Raw genomic sequence first — 21,404 nt, 5'->3', positions numbered from 1 at the left:
AACTCTGTCTGAAAACAAAACAAAACAACAACAAACCAAAAAAACCCAAACAAACAAAACACAACAACAAAAGAACCAAACCGAGTGTGTGCAGGTTAGTAACAGGAGGAGTCAGAGAGGGTTTATAGAAGGCAGAAAGCAGGTGAAACAAAGATGAAATTCCTCTCCTTCTTTACCTTTTGTTACACCATGTCCCTAAGTGAAGGCTGCCGCTCAGTCCTTTTTATCTACATTCAAGTTCATTTTTCTCTTCACCTCTTGACTTATTTGAACTACATTTACCAATCAGTATTTCAGTATGTATCTATGAAAGTCTTTTTCTCTCAACACAAAGAAAATAAACAGCAGCAAACAATGATAATGTATCCAGAAAAGCCTCATGATGTATAAATTAAGTAACAGATTTCTAAATAATGGATAAAAGAGAACTGAAAATATCTTGTACTAAATAATAAAAAAATAAACACAACAAAATTTGTGTCATGAAAATAAAACATAGTTTGTAGGGATTTATATTTTTAAATACTTATAGTAGGAAAGAATAGCTAAAAAGCCAATGGAGCAAGGTTCTAGTCAGCAAAGTGGAGAAACACAGGCCCAAGGAGAAGAGATAAGAGGAGAGCGGATGAAGCAAACGCTCATGAAGAGGTGACAGGGTGGCTGGAGAAGCGGCACTTGTGAGGAGCAGCAGGGAGCGTGCGAACAACTCCACACTAGTAACTCACACTCAATGACAGAAGTGTAAAATCTCAAGAACTCTATCAAGGAAATATACTGGTGGGTGAATTCTATTAAATGCTTAAGAAGAAATACCAAGTAAATGCTAATATCAGAAAACAGAGGATGAAAAATAACATCCTACTCCATAAGCAAAGTTGTAACAATCTCAGTATCACAATCTGACAGAAACACTGTATAAGAAAGGACAGGATAAGCCAGCATCCCACAAAGTCAGATTCAAAGTCCTTAATGATGTATGTGCCACTTAAATCCATCAACGTAAAATATAACATGGGCTACATCAGGAATGAATCAATAAATTCAAGGAAATGAGTATAATTTATCAATTTAACTAAGGAAGACAATATGGTCACTTAAGTATACGTGGAAGAAAGCATGTGATGAAACAGTATGATAATGGAAAATTCCTCCAGAAACCTGTACGAAAAGGATTTTTTCTAGGCTCAACTGATGGCAGCTATAGAAAGTCCAGAGCTAACATCACACAAAACGGTGAAACTGAAAACACTCCCCTCAAGACGGCCTGAGAGTGAAAGCTGCCGACTCCTATCAGCACTGAGTATTCTGTGAGCACCTAGCCTGCACTACAGGATGATGGGAAAAGGAAAAGGAAAAAGCACAGAGATGGAGGAAAGTATAGCTATCCTACTAGAAAGCCCAAAGGAACCACCAAAAACATCCTAGGGAATTTAGAAAGGGTTAGGGTATACAATATAAGATATAACAAAGAAAAGTAATTCTATTTTAGAATACAGCAGGAAAAAACCCTGAAAATTAAAATTTAAAATAATTCCATTTCAGTATGAAAAAACGTATTTCATGTTTTAAAAATTCACTCATGAAGGATGAAATTAACAGAGGTATATAAAGTCTTTAAGGTCTGTAAAAAATAAAATATTAAAAGAAATCTTATAAAATGCAAAGTATGCCTTTCCATTAACTTTAAAGTTACAATATTAAGGTATCAATTTTCTCAATCAAAGTATGATTTATTGATCTAAATCATAATTCCAGAAGGCAGTCTTTAGAAATTGAATGGACTAGCCAACTAACTAACTAACTAAATATATATATATATATATATATATATGGCTGGCTGGATGATGTATCAACAAAGGACCTTAAATAGCCCAAATAACCCCAACAAAAGATAACGCTAACGGCTCTGCCCTGCCGATGGTGAGTCTCTTGCTGTGGGATGGTCTGTATGTCAAATGTGTTGTTGATTGGTCAATAAATAAATCACTGATTGGTCAGTGGCCAGGCAGGAAGTATAGGCGGGACTAAGAGAGAGGAGAATTGAGAGAACAGGAAGCTGGCTGAGGGAGAGACACTGCCAGCCGCCATCAGGACAAGGAAGATGTAAGGTACCAGTAAGCCATGAGCCATGTGGCAAAGTAAAGATTAATAGAAATGGGCTAAATATAAGAGTAAGAGCTAGACAATAACAGGCCTGAGCTAATGGCCAAGCAGTTTAAATAATGTAAGAGTCTGTGTGTTTATTTTATAAATGGCCTCTGGGACTGGGGGGACTTGGTGGCGGGAGCTGGAGAGAAATTCTCCAGCCTGAGAGAGATTTGCCCTGACCGTGGGCCAGGCAGGAAAACTCTAGCAACAGTCTCTAATCCGGAAGTACCGGCGGCAGACTAGACGACGACAGTGGTATAGACAGTACAGAAACAGACTGTACTTAGACAGTCCTTGAATCTGCTGATCCAGGAAGATTTCTTTATCCAAAATAGAGAAAAGTCACAAAAGGGAAGTTATAAATGGACTGCATTAAAATTCCTCCCCAAGTTAAAATGTAGAATAACTTGATTTCTTTCTTATTATTGAGACAGGGTTTCTCTTTGTAGTTTTGGTGCCTGTCCTGGATCTCTCTGTGTAGATCAGGCTGGCCTCGAACTCACAGAGATCTGCCTGCCTCTGCCTCCGAGTGCTGGGATTAAAGGCGTGTGCCAACACCGCCTGGCCTTAACTTGATTTCTTTATGTGTAAATGAATTTACATTTATTGAGATATAGGTAAGCATGAGCACATTAGATCCAAAATTCAATTGAGTTTATCTACAAAAACATTTTGTAGCTGGGCATGTTGGTACAAGCCTTTAGTACCAGCACTTAGGAGGCAGAGTTTTGAGGTCAGCCTGGTCTAAATAGCAAGTTTCAAGATAGCCATGGCTGCATAGTGACCCTGTCTTTAAAAAACAAACAAGCAAAAAAACTACTTTGTCATTTGTTTGGTGGTAGATAAATATGTAAAATACATTTGTTAGTGAGTATAAAATTTAATGTGAAGCTTCACAATTTCTTTTTTAAATGCCAATTCCAACTATATATGTTAATTAAGTTGTATAGACTTTGGATGTGACTAATTTTAATGTGATGTTTTTATTTAATTGCCAGTAAACTTTTAAAAAGTAATAAAAAAATAAATAAATGCATGGCCACGAGATGGCTCAGAAGGTGATTCCTGGGTCCTACACAGTAGAGAGAATCTACTCCTACAGGCTGTCCTTTGACTGACTATACACATGCCATGGAACAAATAAATACACAAATCACAAATGTCAAAATCAGTGAATTCTCACATATTAAACTCTTGGGACCAAACCCAGATCAAAAAAGATCCCAAACATGATCAGCACTAAAAACTCCCCTTGTCCCTTCCAGTCACTTTATTTCCACCATCAGTCCTAATTAGCCTAACTTCTTTAATGAATTTTAGTTTGTTAAGACTGACCTGTATAAGTAGAATAGAGTTTAATGAACTATCACTGATATATAAATATCTTATCTCAAGAGTCAAGAGTGGGAAAAATTGGGCTGGAGAGATGGCCACTCTACCAGAGGACCCAGGTTCAATTCCCAGCACCCACATAGCAGCTCACAACTTTCTGTAATCCAACTCAATGTGACTGGACACCCTCGTACAGACATAAATGCAGGCAAAACACCATGGCACATAAAATTAAAAAAAATCATTAAAGAAAGAGTGGGAAAAAACAGTTAAACGAAATTCACCTAACATGGAGAAATACCTTAGAAGCCACACTGGAACGAGTGGCTGAACACAATTAGGGAAACAAAAGTATCTAGATGGTTTACTGCTGTCAGCTGCTTCTCCAAAGTCCACATGATCCACTTGCTAACTGCCCCAATGAACCAGCTGGAGATTGGTTTTGGTTTCCCCTGTGTACTCCTCCACTGTTCCATGTTGAGTCCACCGTAAAAGTCTCTTAAGGCTCTCAGAGCCACATCTGTAGGAAATTCACTGATGGAGACACTTGCCTCCACCCTGGGAGCCGAGTGTAGATGAAAGTGCCTCGGTCCTTCCACAGCTGCTGTGGACAAGTAGCCACTGCTGCCCACTAGGTAGGCTTGTTTGGTGTCTGGAGCACTGCTTAGAGTTTGTATATTTCTAGGTCTCTTGTTGGCATGCTGAGGGCTGTCCCAAAGGTTTGTGACCACTGGGGGGACCTCTGTGCTCCTTATAGTGATGTAGCATCTGTATATTTTTGGAAAAAAATTGGGGATGTTCTCAGCCAGCATCTACTGCCAGCCACAGTGGCAGGACATAGAGGGAAGGATTAACCAAAACTAAAGTTGCATAAAAAAAGCCATATAGAAACCTATTTTTTAGTTTTATTAAAGAATATAATTAAAACAGTTATAGCCATTTGCCTATTCCCTTTGGACACTGGATAAGCAATTAAAGGTCAAATTAAATAGTCCAAAACTAATCTTCTAAGTTGATCAATGTAAATTTCAGTGTCACATTTGAAATGTTATGTTCATGATGCTCAGATGTATGGTTAAAATATATAAATGTGTACAAATTATTTGTCAGCTGTAATAAAATACTATCCATGAAAATATAATTTAAAAAACCCTATTTAATGGAGTGACTCTACTTGAGTAGATTAAGCTCCTCCCAGTGCCCGGGGGTGGGTGGGTGGGTGTGGGGGTGTGTGTGGGTGGGTGTGAGGGTATGTGGGTGTGTGTGGGTGTGGGTGTGTGTGGTGTGTGTGTGTGTGTGTGTGTGTGTGTGTGTGTTCTCCAAAATGATACAGGCTATTGCCTGTTGTGGAATATTACTTTAACTATGTAAAGGTGTGTTACATTTGTTTATGCTGCCTTTGTCAATGATGTGTTGCATTGACTGGCTAAGGAACCTGATTGGTCTAAAAAAAAAAAAAAAGCTGAACAGCTAATAGCTAGGCAGTAGAGAGATAGGAGGAGCTGGAGAGGGGAGGTGAGAGGTGAGAGGGGGGAGGGGGGAGGGGAGAGAGGGGAGAGGAAGAAGGAAGGGAGAGGGAGAAAGAGGGAGGGAGGGCGCTGCCTGGGGCCAGCTAGGCAGCCAGACACAAAGTAGGACATACAGAATGAAAGAAAGGTAAAAAGCACCAAGGCAAAACTCCGATGAAGAGAAACAGGTTAAACTAAGAGCTAGTGGGACAAGCCTAAACTAAGACTGAGCATTGATAACTAATAATAAGTCTCTGTGTCTTTATTTGGGTGCTGTTTCATGGCCCCAGAAGGCGGCCTGCTACAATTGCCATGCTCTGGGTTGCTCAAGAGAAATGGCTAGGTCCTATGGCTGAAGACACCATGGAGATAAATCCCTTGCCAACTGTCTACTCAACAAGCATTCTTTTCTTTTCCCATATATTTCTATCACAACACCAGGCTCACTAATTCGTACTGTTAAGATTTATGAGTCTCTTTTCCCAGCAGTGTAAAAATACTCAGACTCAGAGACTCAAATTTATGTATCTTCATTTTTCCTACTTTAATGTCATGTCAAATGGCTATCCTTTGAAGAAACATTAGCATGAATCTACGAACTGAGTGATTATTTAAATGAGTATTTCTAGATTATAGTAGTCACATTTATGTACAGACAGGAAAACTAAAGCAATAACACAGGCAGAGACTGGGATACATACCCATGACGGTCTGACTATAGAGCCAGGAAACATACATTTGGAACCACAGTTTTTTAAAAATTTATTATCAGCCAGGCTGTGGTGGTGCGAGCCTTTAATCTCAGCACTCAGGAGGCAGAGCCAGGCGGATCTCTGTGAGTTTGAGGCCAGCCTGATCTACAGAGTAAGTTCCAGGACAGGTACCAAAGCTACACAGAGAAACCCTGTCTCAAAAAAAAAAAAAAAAAAAAAAAAAAAAACCAACACATAAAAGAAATAATAAAAGTAATAATAATAATAATAATAAATTTGTTGTCATTGTGCATGTGTTTGCATCACAACATTTTTATGAAGGTCAGAAGGAAATCATTGGAACTGGTCCTCTCACTCTACCACGCAGGTTTAGGGATTGAACTCAGGTCACATAGCTTGGCAGTAAGCACCGTTACCTACAGAGCCATCTCAATAGCTCAGAGCCATAGCTTTATAAGAGTAAAAACACAATCTCAGAGATGCAATGTTTAGTTTAAGTGTATGCATAACTACTAACTGTATTAACATGAGACTGCTTCCTCTGGAGTAAGGAGATTCTAATTACCACACAGAAAGCTGTGCTTCTGAAAGAAACATGGACACAGCGATAAGAAAACAACAGAACCTCAATTTTAACTCGTGTACGTGAAGACATCAATCCCACTCCTGCCGTGGAGAACTGTTAGCTTTATATAAAAACTGTCATTAAGCAGAATTAAGTAACAACAGGAACTTTAAGAATTAGTGATATTTATTGGAGGAGGGTGTTCATATAAACAACTGAAATTAATTTTACCCCAAATAAATAAATGTGCACATTGCAAGAACTTCATGACATCTTTACTTCTCCTTAAAAAATTTTTTCTGTAAATACTTGTTTATAAAAATATTTATCAGCTTTAAATTCATATGATGGGAAATACAGCAGAGACCTGCACACTCTTATGTCAGCTGATATGGTAATAACAAGAACTTCACTTACTGCTATTTCTCTGCATGCTGACATAGAGATTCCAGTTCCTTCTATTTGTTTTAAAGCGTAGTCTTTATCGTCCTTCCTGTAAGAACAAAATTATTTTAATATACAGGTAGCTCTATGTTTACATGCACTTTAATATTAAGTACTACATAAAAATAAAAACATGTGCTTAACACCAACATCAGCCGGGAAAATCATCTTAGATATGTAGGTCAAGGCAATTACTTGTGGAGGGGTGTTAACAGCACCACAATGCAAAGCCTTGTCTGGGACTCCAGTTACTTGTGAGGACAGAGTCAGACATCGCTCTCCGGATTCCTAGAGACAAATTTCCTTCTAATTATGAAAGAAAGCTTGATTTCTAAAACCAGTTTCCATGTCAAAGGATCAGAAAAGTCAAGATATACCACTAATTCACAAAATGGTTATAACTTTAAAGACAAAACCCATTATAATCATACTCTCATGATGTATAACTTAGGTCACACCCAAGCACCTTTAAGAGACATTCTCTTAGCACCTATTTCTAAGTATTATGTATCAAGAACTGTTCTAAAGTCTGGGAACACACCAGGGTTCGACCTATTACAGTTGTGTATCTACTGTCTTGGTAACTAATCTGCTATCACACAATGCCAGTGCTACAACAGGCCAAGTGTAAATCCAAAGGTTTTCTGACTTAATCCAGGGGTGACTCTGACAAAGACCAAGCAAAGACTTCTCAGAAGTATCATCTACCTGGGGAGGTGGCTCAGGCTTTGGGGACTCTGATATCAGCCCTTTATTTTCCTGAGGACCCTGAAGAAGACCAAGAAACAGAAAAGTTGAAGAATATCCCACTTTGATGACTTTTATTAAACTGAACATAAAGTCATACCTTAACAGGAAATGCAGCGGGGTGGGGAGCGTTACAGTGAGGGACTGATTGAATCAACCCCTTGTTAAAAAAAAAGTTAAGGTCACTTAATGCTTTATTCTTTTAAGTTATTTTTAAACTTACATTTTTCTTTTACAACATATTTCTACCAAACCCTCAGGTACACAAATCTCAATTATTCAATTATGACAGTATTTACCATGGGAAATTGTTTTATGATAATGGATTTTACAACATACTTCATAGTAAAAGCTCCATAGGCCTCATAATATAAGAAAGATATTCTGTACTTTAATACTCACTAATTCTAAATGGTTTTTCAAAGTCCAAAATAAGACATAAAAATAAACACACTGGGACCAAGGTAAGTCTGCTAGACACATTTGTATGCAGGGTAGTAACTGATTAAATATTATACAATATATTCTGCATTTTCAAGGTAAAAGATGAGTTGGAGGCCAGCCTGGTCTACAGTTAATTCTAGGATAGCCAGAGCTACACAGAGAAACTCTATCTCAAAAAAAAAAAAAGAACAAAAACAAAAACAAATTTTATATAAGCTTAAACAAACAGACTTTTTTTAACATGGTAATACTTGTAGCTGGGAAAAATGTAAATGACTGAATATATAGGATAAGCCTCCAAGTGCATAAAATTACCTTACAGGGTACTATTATAATATTGGACAGCCATCTCTTACTATTGCTGGGAGTCAAAAGTTATACTTGGCCGGGCGGTGGTGGCACACGCCTTTAATCCCAGCACTGGGAGGCAGAGGCAGGTGGATCTCTGTGAGTTCGAGGCCAGCTTGGACTAACCAGTGAGTTCCAGGAAAGGTGCAAAGCTACACAGAGAAACCCTGTCTCGAAAAACAAAACAAAAAGCTATACTTGGATTGTCAAATACAGAAGAAGGGGCTATACTCAGCCCTTATGTTGTCCAAAGATTAACTGCATGCAACATCTAACACTTAGGAACTTCATAAGTGCCTAGTGGGGACCAGCAATGAACATTTGGGAAACAAACATGAATTTGGAGAACTTGGTTCTCAATGCCAGTTGTGGAGCAAGTCTTGGACTAATTCTAAACTGTGAGAGATTATAAAAAACTGAGAGAGGACTCTAGGCAGGCAGTGGTGGCGCACACCTTTAATCCCAGCACTGGGAGGCAGAGGCAATTGGATCTCTGTGAGTTCAAGGCCAGCCTGGACTACAGAGTGAGTTCCAGGACAGCCAGGGCTACAGAGAGAAACCCTGTCTTGAAAAACCAAACAAACAACAATAAAAAACCCGAGGGCTCTCCTCAGATGTGGTATGGAACTGAAGTTCTGTGTACAAATAAAGAATGATCAACTATAATGACAGACAACAGAATATGCCTTACACACACACACACACACACACACACACACACACACACACACACCAGCACAACTCCACAATTTTGTTTGTTCTCTTGATCCCAATTTCCTTATCTGTTTCCCTCCAAAAGAATTAAAGTGTCAGAAATATATAATCTATAGCTGCCACATCTATATTAATTAGTTCATGTATAGAAAATTCAAATACAAGAAAGTAGTTAAAAAATAGGAAAAACCCACAGGTTACCTGAAAAATCTCGATTTTTCTAGGCAATCAAAGAGGTTTAGAAAAGCTATAGATTTTGTGTGCAGCTTTTGGAAGGCCAAGACCCACTCCCCTCTCTGTGAACTGCAATACTCTAATTCAGTGCTGCAGTTTATTGAGGATCTCAGGGCAGTGCTGACAACACTCTTGGACAGTATGCAGGAGCTCCTGAAGCAAATGAAGCAAAGCTTTCTTGTTACTTTCTGTGAAGTAATTAAAGCCAAAAATACAGCATTCCACATGCAAGAGAAATCCAGATTGGAAACTGGCTTCCCACTGGCTGCCAACAGAGCCTCCTCACTGAACAAAATTTGAGCAAGCCACTGACGGACGGCCTTACTAGTCTAACAGTTAGATACCCACGCCATACTGAGGCAAACAATACTTAGCATTAGCTAAAAAGCTATAGAGGAAAATGTAGGTGATGGAGAAAGCTGACCCGATGACCTAAATGCTCCTTTAATTCTAGATCACATAAGAAATGTCAAAAAAAAAAAAAAAATGAAGCACTAAGGAACAACTTTGTAAATACTGGCTGACAACACTAGGAAATTACCACTGATGGTCAACAAACTACTTAGTGGCCTGCTAATAACCCCAAGACATTCCTCACTTCACCATCCTCAAGGACTTAACAGAGCAACAGTCTTCCATACTTTGTGATGTTATAAATTGGGTAACTTGATTGTGGAAGGGGGATCTACAGTGCAAAACAAATCACCACCGTAAATGTTCTTCTAGTGTTCCTCTCCTTAAAATCTCCAAGGTCACATAAGTAGGCGATACCTAATTTGGACACTGTTTATGGATGTCTTTATCTAAATAAAATCAGACTTTTTGTAAACAAAGGGGGCATGGAGGTAAAAACACAATTCTCACCTCAAAGAAAGTAAGAGACAATTTATTCTAGAACCAAACATGAGTGACTGTGTCCTGGAAACACAGACTCATGGTACCCTGAGTGTCAGCCCAACTCCAAATCAGTTCCATGAAGTTTTATATAAGAGAACAAATCAAATCATAAACCAAGGTAGTTTTAAAATACATTGGTGGAAACATCAGAGAGGTGGGTCACTGCAAAGCTGGGGAATCTCTGCTCTAGAGATACCTGATGCTATCTGAAAACACTCTTAGGTTTGTAGAAGCCAGGGGTCTGTGAGGTCACACACTGAGGTAGGCAATAAATGACTCCGGGTAGAAGGCTAAAGGTAGCCTAAGATAACTTTGGCTTTGGACTTGCAATATTCCAACCTCTTCACATCACTGAAGTTCTAATCAAGTCAATATTTGTAGTTGCAGCTTCTTTTCTGCAACTCTGTCCTGAAGGAAAAAGATCTACTGATAATTGTACATTTGTTAAGACTGAATCCAAACACCTGCCGGCTTTAGGCCACACCCCCTGGCAGGAGATGCTAACAGGAAGACTGCACAGACAATGGAAAGAGCTCAGGAGGACTCAGGACCTCAGAGTTGTAAACAGACTGTATCTCTGCCTCTGTATCCCTGCTGTCCTGTAGACCCCAAACCCAATGTTTTTGTTTGTTTGTGGAGACAGACCTCACGGTTGTTCATACTGTCCTAAACTCACTAAGGAGCTCGGACTGGCCTCATTCTCTGAGCAATCCTCCTGTTCCAATCTCTTAAGTACGGAGATTACAAGTTATAAGCACGATGCCTGACCTGCATACATTCTATCTATACCATCTCCTGAACGCTGAAGGCTGCATGTATTTTCCCGATTATCTTCTTTAATGAGATCTCCCTTAGGGGAGTGAGCAGTTCCTCAGGACAGCCCTGCTCTGAGATTTTCCATAAGCACCCTTCATGTTTTCGGCAAGTCCTGGAGCAGAATTGTGCACCATCAGACGATGCTGTCTGAAAACAGGAATAGGCAGACCCTCACACTCGAGTACTTTCCTACTTTAGCTCAGAGAAGACACGAGGCAATTTGAGACAGTACACATAACTAAGAGATAATAACAAAGATTCACTGACCATCAGAGGCAGAAGGTTGCCATCATCCCATAATGGGTTAACCAAGTTCTTGATATCCAAGTCTGTTTGCTGGGTCCAATTTAAAATGAGAATTCAGCAGCTTCCTTCTCTGAACTTTGTAGTGGGTAGCCATTCCAGCTTTGATCTGGAAGTTCCAACCCACATTGAGGCTTCGGTAACTATCACGCCTACATGGTGAGGCCAAGAGAGGGCCCTGAAGACCCGAGATCCGGATGCACCGCCCTCTCTTAGTTCCTGGACCCTGGACGCTAGAGGTAGACCTAGCAGAGTTCTCCAGAGAACACCGCCGGACTGCGCTACATCTTCCCCAGACCCTGCGACCTACCTATCCCTTCATTTGTAAGTTACGCCACTAAATAAACCTCCCTTTTAACTATGTGGAGTGGCCTTAATAATTTCACCAATAGAACTTACCTAGTTATCTTAAGAGTTTCCAGCTACTCATACGTTTTGGCATTGCTTCATGACACAGGGGCCAATAACCACTACCCATTTCTTCTGAGAAAGTCAGAGTACACCCAACTAATGAGGCTTCTATTGACTTGGTTTCAAGGTCTTTTTTAAAATTATATTTTATTTTTAGTTATATGTATGTACACATATATGCCACATGGCTGCAGGTGCCAAACCAGAAAAAGGCATCAAATCCTCTGGAAGTGGGGTTGCAGGTAGATGTAAGATGCCTGATGTAGGTTCTGGAAACTGAATTCAGGTCGTCTGGAAGAAGAGTAAACATTCTTAACCACTGAGGCATGTCTGCAGCCTGGTTTACAGGTTTTTAAACTTCAAGGTCATTCATATTGTACAATATTTTGTTGCTCACTGAAGAAAACACTCAGCAAGGAAGCTTCCCGCATATAATATGCTATGGTTTTTCTCTCTCTTGTATTTCCATTCATGCTATAATAATGTGTCATGGGGCAGCAAATGTGATGGTTTGTAGAGAGCCGTGCACGGCTGTGCCTCAAAGATGGCGCCGGCTTCTGCCTTCCCGATGGCAGGTGCTCCTTATTTGGCTAAGGCTAGGATCTGGCTTGCTTCCACGCACCTGGACCTAATCTGGCTTGCTTGCGAATGTCTGACCCTATCGGCATTGTCCACGTGGCACTACGGGGTTGATTGCCCAGTGGCTATAAAGGGCGTGGGCTGGCTTTCCCAAAAAGAAGGAGAGAGAGAGAGAGAGAGAGAGAGAGAGAGAGAGAGAGAGAGAGAGAGAGAGAGAGAGAGAGAGAAGAAGATGGCTTTCCCGGGGGTCAGAAGATTGTCTCAAGGTTCCTGAATAAACTGCTTGGAGAAGAGCCTGGTGTTGCGTCTTCCTTGCTGGTCGAGGCGGACGCGACAATGGTTGATCTTTTTTTGCTTTGTTTTATTTTGGTTTTTCAAGACACGGTTTCTCTGTGTAGTTTTGGTGCCTGTCCTGGATCTCACTCTGTAGACCAGGCTGGCCTCGAACCCACAGAGATCCGCCTGGCTCTGATGGCTGATCTTGAAACTGACTTGCCACAAGTCAGCATCCTCTGGGTAGGAGCCTCAACTGAAGAACTGTCCTGCTTGCCTTTACTGATATGGAAAGACCCACCCCAAGTGTGGGCTTCTTACAGTAGCCCTCATAAAGAAGGACCATGGAAGAAGGAAGATCACTTGACTTTCCTTTTTCAAGCATGGTCCTCCCTGTCAGAGTGTTGATTTACACTGCAGCGGCTGCTGCTACTGTCTCTGATTTCAGAACCAGTATTTCTATTGTTGACTTAAGACCTGGGGTTCTCCAGGATCCTTCTGAGGCCAGATTGGGATTGCTGAGGCACCCTAGCCTTGTGGAATGAGCCAACTACTGGGTTCTCAGCCTTACCAGTGAGACAGCCACTGTGGGACGACTCTAACCACTGAGACACCAAGCCTCAAGGACCAAAAAACCACTGGGTTCTCAATCGCAGGTGTGAAACTGCTATTGTTAATACTTTAACTTCAGCTGGCTTAATAAATTCTGTGTCTTTTCATCCTATCAGTTTTGTTCCTCTAGAGATGCTAATACAGCGAGGTAGTGTTCAAGAACCAAATTCAGTCTATGGCCCATTAATATACTGTCCACAAGCTATGTAGGTTTTTATATTTTTAAACAATGGCTTAAAATATACCCACCTATTCACCCTACAGACCACAAAAACTGAGACTACATGTGACCCATCATATCTAAACGTTTCTTCTCTGGCTTTCTTCAGGGAACATTTGTTGATCCATGCTACTCTTCTACTTCCTAAAAAGGAAGAAACTAGTGCTGATAAACTATGCCCTAAATAGACACCAGAAACACTAGAAAATTCACACTGGGTTGGTTGTTGTTGGGTCCTAATTTAAAAACCAAGTAAGAGGGCTAAGTCTATAGTCTAGTAGCAAAGCACTTGTCTAGGACAGCCCAGAGTCTGATCCCTAGCATTACAAAAAACAGCATTTAGTGATCTCAGGGAGGGTGTTTTTACAGCATCAGTGGTTTAGAAGTTGAATCTGAAAAAAAAAAATGTGTTAAAATTATATACTCTGAGCCGGGCAGTGGTGGCACACCCCTTTGATCCCAGCACTCAGGAGGCAGAGGCAGGCAGATCTCTGAGTTCGAGGCCATCCTGGTCTACAAGAGCGAGTTCCAGGACAGGCTCCAAAGCTACACAGAGAAACCCTGTCTCAAAAAGCTTTAAAAAAAAAAAAAAGAAAAAGAAAAAAAAAAAGAAAAATTTATATACTTTGGTAGAGAGATTCATAGATGACTTCATCCATCAATATTACAAGGAAAACTTCTTATTAAAACTACTCCAGGCTGGGCAGTGGTGGCGCACACCTTTAATCCCTGCACACAGGAGGCAGAGGTAGGCAGATATTTGTGAGTTTGAGGTCAGCCTGGTCTCAAAGGCACCAAAACTACACGGAGAAACCCTGTCTCGAGAAAAAAAAAACAACAACAACAACAACAACAACAACAACAACAACAAAGAAACAACCTGCTCCAGGTCTCATCTCTCTTAAGCATAATCCATGATTAAGATAATAAAGGTCTGTGGGCATTGTTGGCACATGACTTTAGTCCCAGCACTTGGGAGGCAGAAGCAGGTGAGTTCAAGGCCAGCCTGGTCTACAGAGTGAGTTCTAGGACAGCCAGAGCAACATGAAGAAACCCTGTTTCAAAAAGCAAAATAATAAAGGCCACTCTGACAAGAGCCCAAATGTCAAGGTTTTTCCCAAGACAACTTAATGCTTTCATGTAACTACTCCCCCACCACCCCCTCCATGTGTTTTTAGTATGTTCTGGTTACTATTTTCTTTATTCTTCTGTTAAACTTAAGTATTTTGTTGCTGGACAACAACAACAGAAAATCTACAGCTCAAACAGGAAATTGTAAAAAAACAAAACAAAAAAACTACTGACCTACTGGCTGGGGATGTGGGATGCAAGGCCTGAACTAAAGAGGTTGGGCAGGAAAATTCAGAGTTTTGAGACTGGCCTATGTGGCAGTGAGACCTTGTCTAAACAGAAATGGGAAGGGGGGAAAGAGGAGCGCTTACCCAATTTTGTGTTCCCTGCCTGAAAGGTGATCCTACCTTTTGCAAAGCACCTCCAATATTCAAGAAAAGTGGAAAGAACTGGGAGAATTCTGAGACTACTATTTGTCAAGTATATAAAGGGCCTTGAACCCCTGTAGTCTAAAGATCAAGACTTTCTAAGGTTCAGTCACATTCCAATTAAGAGGTAGTACAGGCTAACCATATTAGGAGTTTTATCTTCAATTACGGACTCCATGCAAGTCAAGAAGGCCTGGCCAAATACTGTCTACCAAGGATGCACATGTTAGTCTAACGTCTGTATCACCAGTATTACTGGGTTCTGGTTCTGTGTTACACAGTAAGATATTGGAGCCTGGAGAACTTGATGAAGATCAAAGTCTAGCTTAGCACACAGTTCCAGGGGATGGTGGCTTATTTAGTTCACACTTCTGTGCTCCCAGTTACAGCTGGTCATGGCTTCTGGCTAGCAGTCTTTGGGACAATACAGAGCACTGTAGGAAAAGAAGGAGAAGTTGTCTCTGTGTTCTAATCTCTTTCCCTTGTATTCTGTGGTGGTGACTTATCTCCTAGGTCCCAGTTCTTAAACATACTCAGGTGAGTTTCCACCTTTTTAAAGCCTCACAAAATAAAATTCACCAACAGAACCTTGGAGATGATTTCAAAGAACACACAGATCATAGTGCATACATTCTCCTTTGTGAGCTACCCAGCTGCTTTTGTAATGAACTTGTTTTCCAGGGAGCCAAACTCAACTGCAAAGTGGTTTTCATAAATGGAAAATTCTGTTGGTCATAGAAAGGTGATTCCCATCTTCATCAAGGCAGGATTTATGGATCCTTCGTGGAAGCTCGTTTTGTGACACACAAAAACAGACCTTAGCTGAGGACAAGAGAATGGGTATATATCTAGAGGTGATTTATAACTCTTTTTTTTTTTTTTTTTTTGGTTTTTCGAGACAGGGTTTCTCTGTGTAGCTTTGCGCCTTTCCTGGGACTCACTTGGTAGACCAGGCTGGCCTCGAACTCACAGAGATCCACCTGGCTCTGCCTCCTGAGTGCTGGGATTAAAGGCGTGCGCCACCACCGCCCGGCGATTTATAACTCTTATTGATACTGAAGAGACACTATCAGCAGCTCCTGCTCCTCTACACTTCCTTGACATGATGATCTGTAACCTCAAATTAAACAAACCCTTCCCCCCTTCCTCTCTTAAGATGCTTTTACCATCTATTTTATTAAGGCAACAGGAAAGCAACTAATACAATACAATGTATATGTGTTACCCACATGTACTTACCTTTTTATATTATGTATGTGATACCAAAGTGGATTATAAATGCTCATATAAATTAAAACTGCTAAAGTAGCCCAAATTCCTTTTAGATCATAGTGGAACTGAGTTTTAAGGGGGAAAGCCCCCAGCTCCAGCAGCTCTACAGGCTAAGGTTGGCCACCTGTCCCAACACACTAATTAAAAAGACAAGTAATGGAGAGAAACAAAGAGAAGAGATTGAATGGATGCAGCCATGCTGAGGGAGCAGGAAGACAGATCAAATAACCCTGAGTTCGTCTTTAGGATAAAAAGGCAGTCTTTGGACTTAACTTAAAACTGGGACAAAAGGCGAGAGACATACACTATTAAGTGGCTTAGCCAAGACATAGTCTCTTTTTATCTTTTCTCAGTTTGGTTCCACAACATGGTCCAAACAAGTCCTCCATTGCTCGAGGGGACAGACTAGCTCCCAGGAGATGACTGTTCCCGCAAAGGGCAATCTGCCCTCATGGATAAACACAAGTAGACATATAAACAAATAAAGGAATAAATGTAAAATAGAATACATCACAGGTCTGGGCTCATCAGTGTTCAAAGGCAAAACTCCTACCAACAGGCTTGGCAGAACTTCTTGTGCTTATTCTGTATTTATAACTCATTAAGGTCAAATGGTTCTAGGTATAATGATGGTTCCTGACATTTTATTATAAAACTGAGTGGGTAGGACCACACAAGTTACTCTCGTACACACAACACACAGAAGAAAATGTAATTTAAAAAATTTTAATCCATACTTCAAGATTTGAAGGACTATTGGAAGTATTTCCTGCATCCTCCTGGCTACAAAAGCATTTATCCTGCAGTTACTGAGATGGTTGAGCAGTGGTTGGTTGGAGAGAAATCAGGTGAATATGGTAGAGAGGCTTTTCTTCATAGCTCAATTCTTTTACCTTCTGAAATATTGGTTATGGAAGGTGCAGCCTCCTGCGCATTATCATGGAAAAGACTCAACCCTTTCTGTGGACAATGCAGATTGCATGGTGCCGTTTTCAGTGCATCTCACTGATCTGCTGAGCATTCTCGTCAGATGTAATGATAATGCTGGGATGATCAGATCAGCAGCAGACCACCAAACCATAACCAGACCCTCTTTTGGTGTAAATGTGGCTCTGGGACATGCTTTGCAGTTTCTTCTCAGTCCAATCACTGAGCAGTCACTAGTGGTTGTATATAATCCACTTTTTGTCATACATCACAATCAAGAGAACAGGTTCATTGTTGTGTAGAGTAAGAAAGGACAGCAGTTTAAAATGACAATGGTTTTGATCTCCACTTAGCCCATGAGGCAACTATTTATCAAGCTTTTCCGCTTTCCCAATTTGCTTCAAATGCCGACTGACTGTTGAGTGGCAGGCACAAGGCGAGTTCTTTGGCTCCTTTGGTAGCTGGAAGAGTATGGACTCTAGTGGCTGCTCTCAGTTGGTTATTGTCAGCTTCTGACAGCTGCCACGGTGTTCTTCATCTTCAGGGCACTCCTCTTCCCTGTGAAGCTTCTTCACCCAGCACTGCACTGTGTGTTCCTTAGCAGTTCCTGGACCAGATGAGTTGCTGATGTTGCCAGTTGTCTCTGCTGATGTATGACCCATTTGAAACTCAAATAAGAAAATCAATTGAGCCAGGTGATAGTGGCACACACCTTTAATCCCAGCACTCAGGAGGCAGAGGCAGGAGGATCTCTGTGAGTTTGAGACCAAGCCTGGTCTACAGATCGAGTTCCAGGTCAGTCAAGGCTAAAGAGACCTTGTCTCAAAAGAAAAAAAAAAAGGGGGGGGGGAATCAGTTGAATTATTTTTTTTTTTGGTCTAATATCAGGTCCATAGTATAAAAGAAATATAACACTGAATAATGTCATTAGCAAAAGAACAAAGTGACAAATGTACATTCAAGTGACACATAAGATAATCACATTTATTAAGAATGTTTTCCAGGCCAGGCAGTGGCAGCACACACCCTTAATCCCAGCACTCGGAAGGCAGAGGCAGGTGGATCTCTGTTGAGTTCGAGGCCAGCCTGGTCTACAGGGCGAGATCCAGGACAGGCACCAAAACTACACAGAGAAACCCTGTCTCAACACCCCCCAAAAAAATAAACCCCCAAAAAGGAATGTATTCCAGAATCAAACAAGAAATTTAATACAAAATCTGCAATTAGTTTTGCACAAGCAAAATGGGTAAGCATCCTATTTGGGACTGATGTCAGGAAAAGCTAAGGAGGAGAAACTGAACTATTCATGAATGAGTCAAAGAGTGAACAAATGTAGCACACACTTCTTACAGAGGGCCTCATAAGCATTACACAGGCAAGAAGTCTTCAGCCGGGGCTGGAGAGATGGCTCAGAGGTGAAGAGCAGTGACTGCTCTTCCAGAGGTCCTGAGTTCAATTCCCAGCAACCACATGGTGGCTCACAACCATCTGTAATGAGATCTGGTGCCCTCTTCTGGACTGAAGTCATACATGCTGTATACATAATAAATAAATAAATCTTTAAAAAAAAAAAAAAAAAAGAAATCTTCAGCCATGACACCACACCATGTACTGTTGATATGAAGTTGTCGAGAATAAGCAATTCCAAAAACAGAAAAGTAGACTGAGGGTCACCTAGCTCTAGGATTGGAGGAAATAGGAGTAACTCAGCCCAGGGTTTCCTCTTTGGAGCAGAGAAGAGAGAAGGGTGCAAAACACTCTAAAATTAGATCACAGTGATAGCTGCAGCTTTATGACTATATGAAAAGGCATCAAACTGCATACTCCAGGGTATTACTGAATTAAATCTCAATAAAGCTCTAGAGAAGCTTCATGAGCAATATATCTATATATAGCTTTTTTGCAGAATTTCTTCTACAGGTGATATTTTCTCCATAAAAATAACTAAGATTTAGCTTCCTGCTTAGTACAATGTGACAAAAGCAAAACTACGTTTTAAATACTTTAAAGTAAACTAGTAGCCAGCATTACATTACATTCCAAAAGGTGTCACCCATAATTAAGGAACTGCAAGCAGTTGTACATTCTACTGGGAGACTAGCAAGCACACCGACCTCAGTGAGTAGTCACCAGTGTAACACAAGTAAACACCACTGGCACTGTGCTTGCTTAGGATGTGGCAGTGCTGAAACCTCAAGCTCTTAAGAGCACTAAGCTGAGCATTTACAACTGAAAACCCCATCCAAAGGGCAGTATCAAGGTGAGGCTTAGGTGTTTATCAACAGCTAAATGGGTAAAGAAAATCCACAACAGAATTCATTCATTTGTAGAAAAATGAACTTACTGTATCTGCACTAAAACAGATGAAACTAGAGATCGTTATACTAAGTGAATAAGCCAGACTCAGAAAGACATATATTCAAATAGCTCACGCTTTTTCCTCTGTGGAAAGTAAACAAGGGATGGGGAGATGGAAGTAAAAGAGATGTGTGAGACAGAAGAGATCTAAAGGAAGAGGCTGGGGGCGGGGGCGGGGGAGGGGGGAATGGAAAATATGTCATGAAAGTAGGTGGGCCTCTTTGAGAAGTAAGGGACCAACAAGGAGAGAGGCATGAAGAGAGCTTGGTAGTAGGGCTAAATAATTATATGTGTATCAAAACGTCATAACAAAACCCACTTTTGTTCGTTAATGAAAAGTTTAATTATAAAAACCATCGGAAGCACCTTAAAAATAGTAAACTTTCTGCTTATCAAGCAGCTGAGCTACTACACCAGCGTCAGAAGGGGCTTGAGTTCCCATTCTATGGAGGCAAGAAAGGCCAGCACTAAATGCGACTGGGGAAGGAGGTAAGAACAAGGTCAAGGCTACAAGCAACATGACTCAGAAAGGTCAAGTCGAAAGCAGAGAAAGGGGGAAATGAGTAGGGAAGTCATCACTGGGCACATACAATGAGGGCAGAACCAAAGCCAAGCAACAGGAGAGAGAGATGACCCAAGAGTCAGGAAACTAAGAGTCAGCAGTGAATACAAATGGATGGAGGTGAACCACTTGGGTATCCATCATTTATGACAGAAATGAAGTATATGTAGCAACAGTATGACGTCAGAATCAGATGTGATGAAAGCAAATACAAACTAAGATGTGAAAATAATGAAATGATAGTAAGTTTAGATACCAACATGGCTCTTTATCCCAAATAGTAATCTAAAATACACAGATGGACACTGGTGTGGGAAAGCAAAGCCCAGTACAAAATCTCCACAAGAACCATCTCAACACGTCTGACTTCACAACTGATGTGGTCACGACACAAACAGTATTCTGTACACACCCACTTTTGAGGGGCTTATTCTTGGGGTTTTGATGTGACCGAAACTATGCCAAGTTGGAGTGCTTGCCCAGCATGCACTAAATACTGGTTTCATTCCCAGTGATGTAGAACTTGTCATGGTGGTATAATCCTGTAATTCTGACAGGGGTCAGAATACGTAGGGACTAGAAGTTCAAGGTCACCAGACTCTGGAAGTGTTGACGAAAGGTAAAGTAAGTCTAACTTTGTGGATACAACCGAGGGAGGTTTCTTCACTGATGGATGGAATCTCTGCAGCCTGCCCAAAATATCACCCACACCAACACCTTCTGGGGTGTTGTGAACACCTGTGGAATTCCACCTCTACATCAAAGTGTGCTATATGCAGAGACAGGTGAGGAGATACATTCAGTACAGTTCTGGTAGCTATATAATGAAAACCCAAAAGCATTTTGATCACACCAGTACATTAATATTTTATCTGTGAAACAGAATGAGCTGATGAAACATGTGTTCCACATACTCACACAGACAGCTAAGCCTACCAAGAGGACAAGCCCAGACATGCAATACTATTAAACAAATGTATGCATTAATCTGTTTAAAAAGAAGAAAATATTAAAGTGTAGCACGAATTGTTAGAAGGTCTTATTAATAAAAACAAAACTGGAGCCAGGTATTGGGGTGAACACTGAAAGATCAGAGAAACAGAACAAGCCACAGCTAACCTCACCCTGATAACTTCTCAGCTGATCCTATTTCCTCAAACTGGAAGCCTCTGAGTCCTCATCCAAATGGATCTCAGTTGAACTGCTGCTGAAAGCCTAAAAGCTTAACAAACTTAGTTCCTGGTTCTCATGCCTTATATACCTTTCTGCTTCCTGCCATCACTTCCTGAGATCAAAGGTGTGTGTCACCATGCCTGGCGGTTTCCATTGTGGCTTTGAACTCACAGCAGTATGGATGGATCAGTGTCTCCAGAAGGCTAGGATTAAAGGCGTGTGCTACCACTGCCTAATCTCTATGTTTAATACAGTGGCTGTTCTGTTCTCTGACCCCCAGATAAGTTTATTGGAGTGCATAATAT

The 21,404-nt window shown here is 40.8% G+C and overlaps 1 protein-coding gene across 5 annotated transcripts in view; it reads right to left on the bottom strand.

Annotated features, from left to right (window-relative positions):
* The window catches only part of Cdk8 (cyclin dependent kinase 8), a 70,235-nt gene that overhangs the window by 33,181 nt on the left and 15,650 nt on the right, over positions 1-21,404 (bottom strand). For all 5 annotated transcript variants that reach the window (XM_059248926.1, XM_059248927.1, XM_059248929.1 and 2 more), the window contains exon 2: positions 6,684-6,759. In XM_059248926.1, coding sequence (XP_059104909.1) covers positions 6,684-6,759 — 76 coding nt within the window. The remainder of the gene's footprint in view (positions 1-6,683; positions 6,760-21,404) is intronic.

This window comes from Peromyscus eremicus, chromosome 23 (assembly GCF_949786415.1).
Source record: "Peromyscus eremicus chromosome 23, PerEre_H2_v1, whole genome shotgun sequence".
NCBI classification, from domain to species: Eukaryota; Metazoa; Chordata; class Mammalia; order Rodentia; family Cricetidae; genus Peromyscus; species Peromyscus eremicus.
Note: the sequence above shows the minus strand (reverse complement) of the source record. Positions and strands in the feature narration are given on the sequence as shown.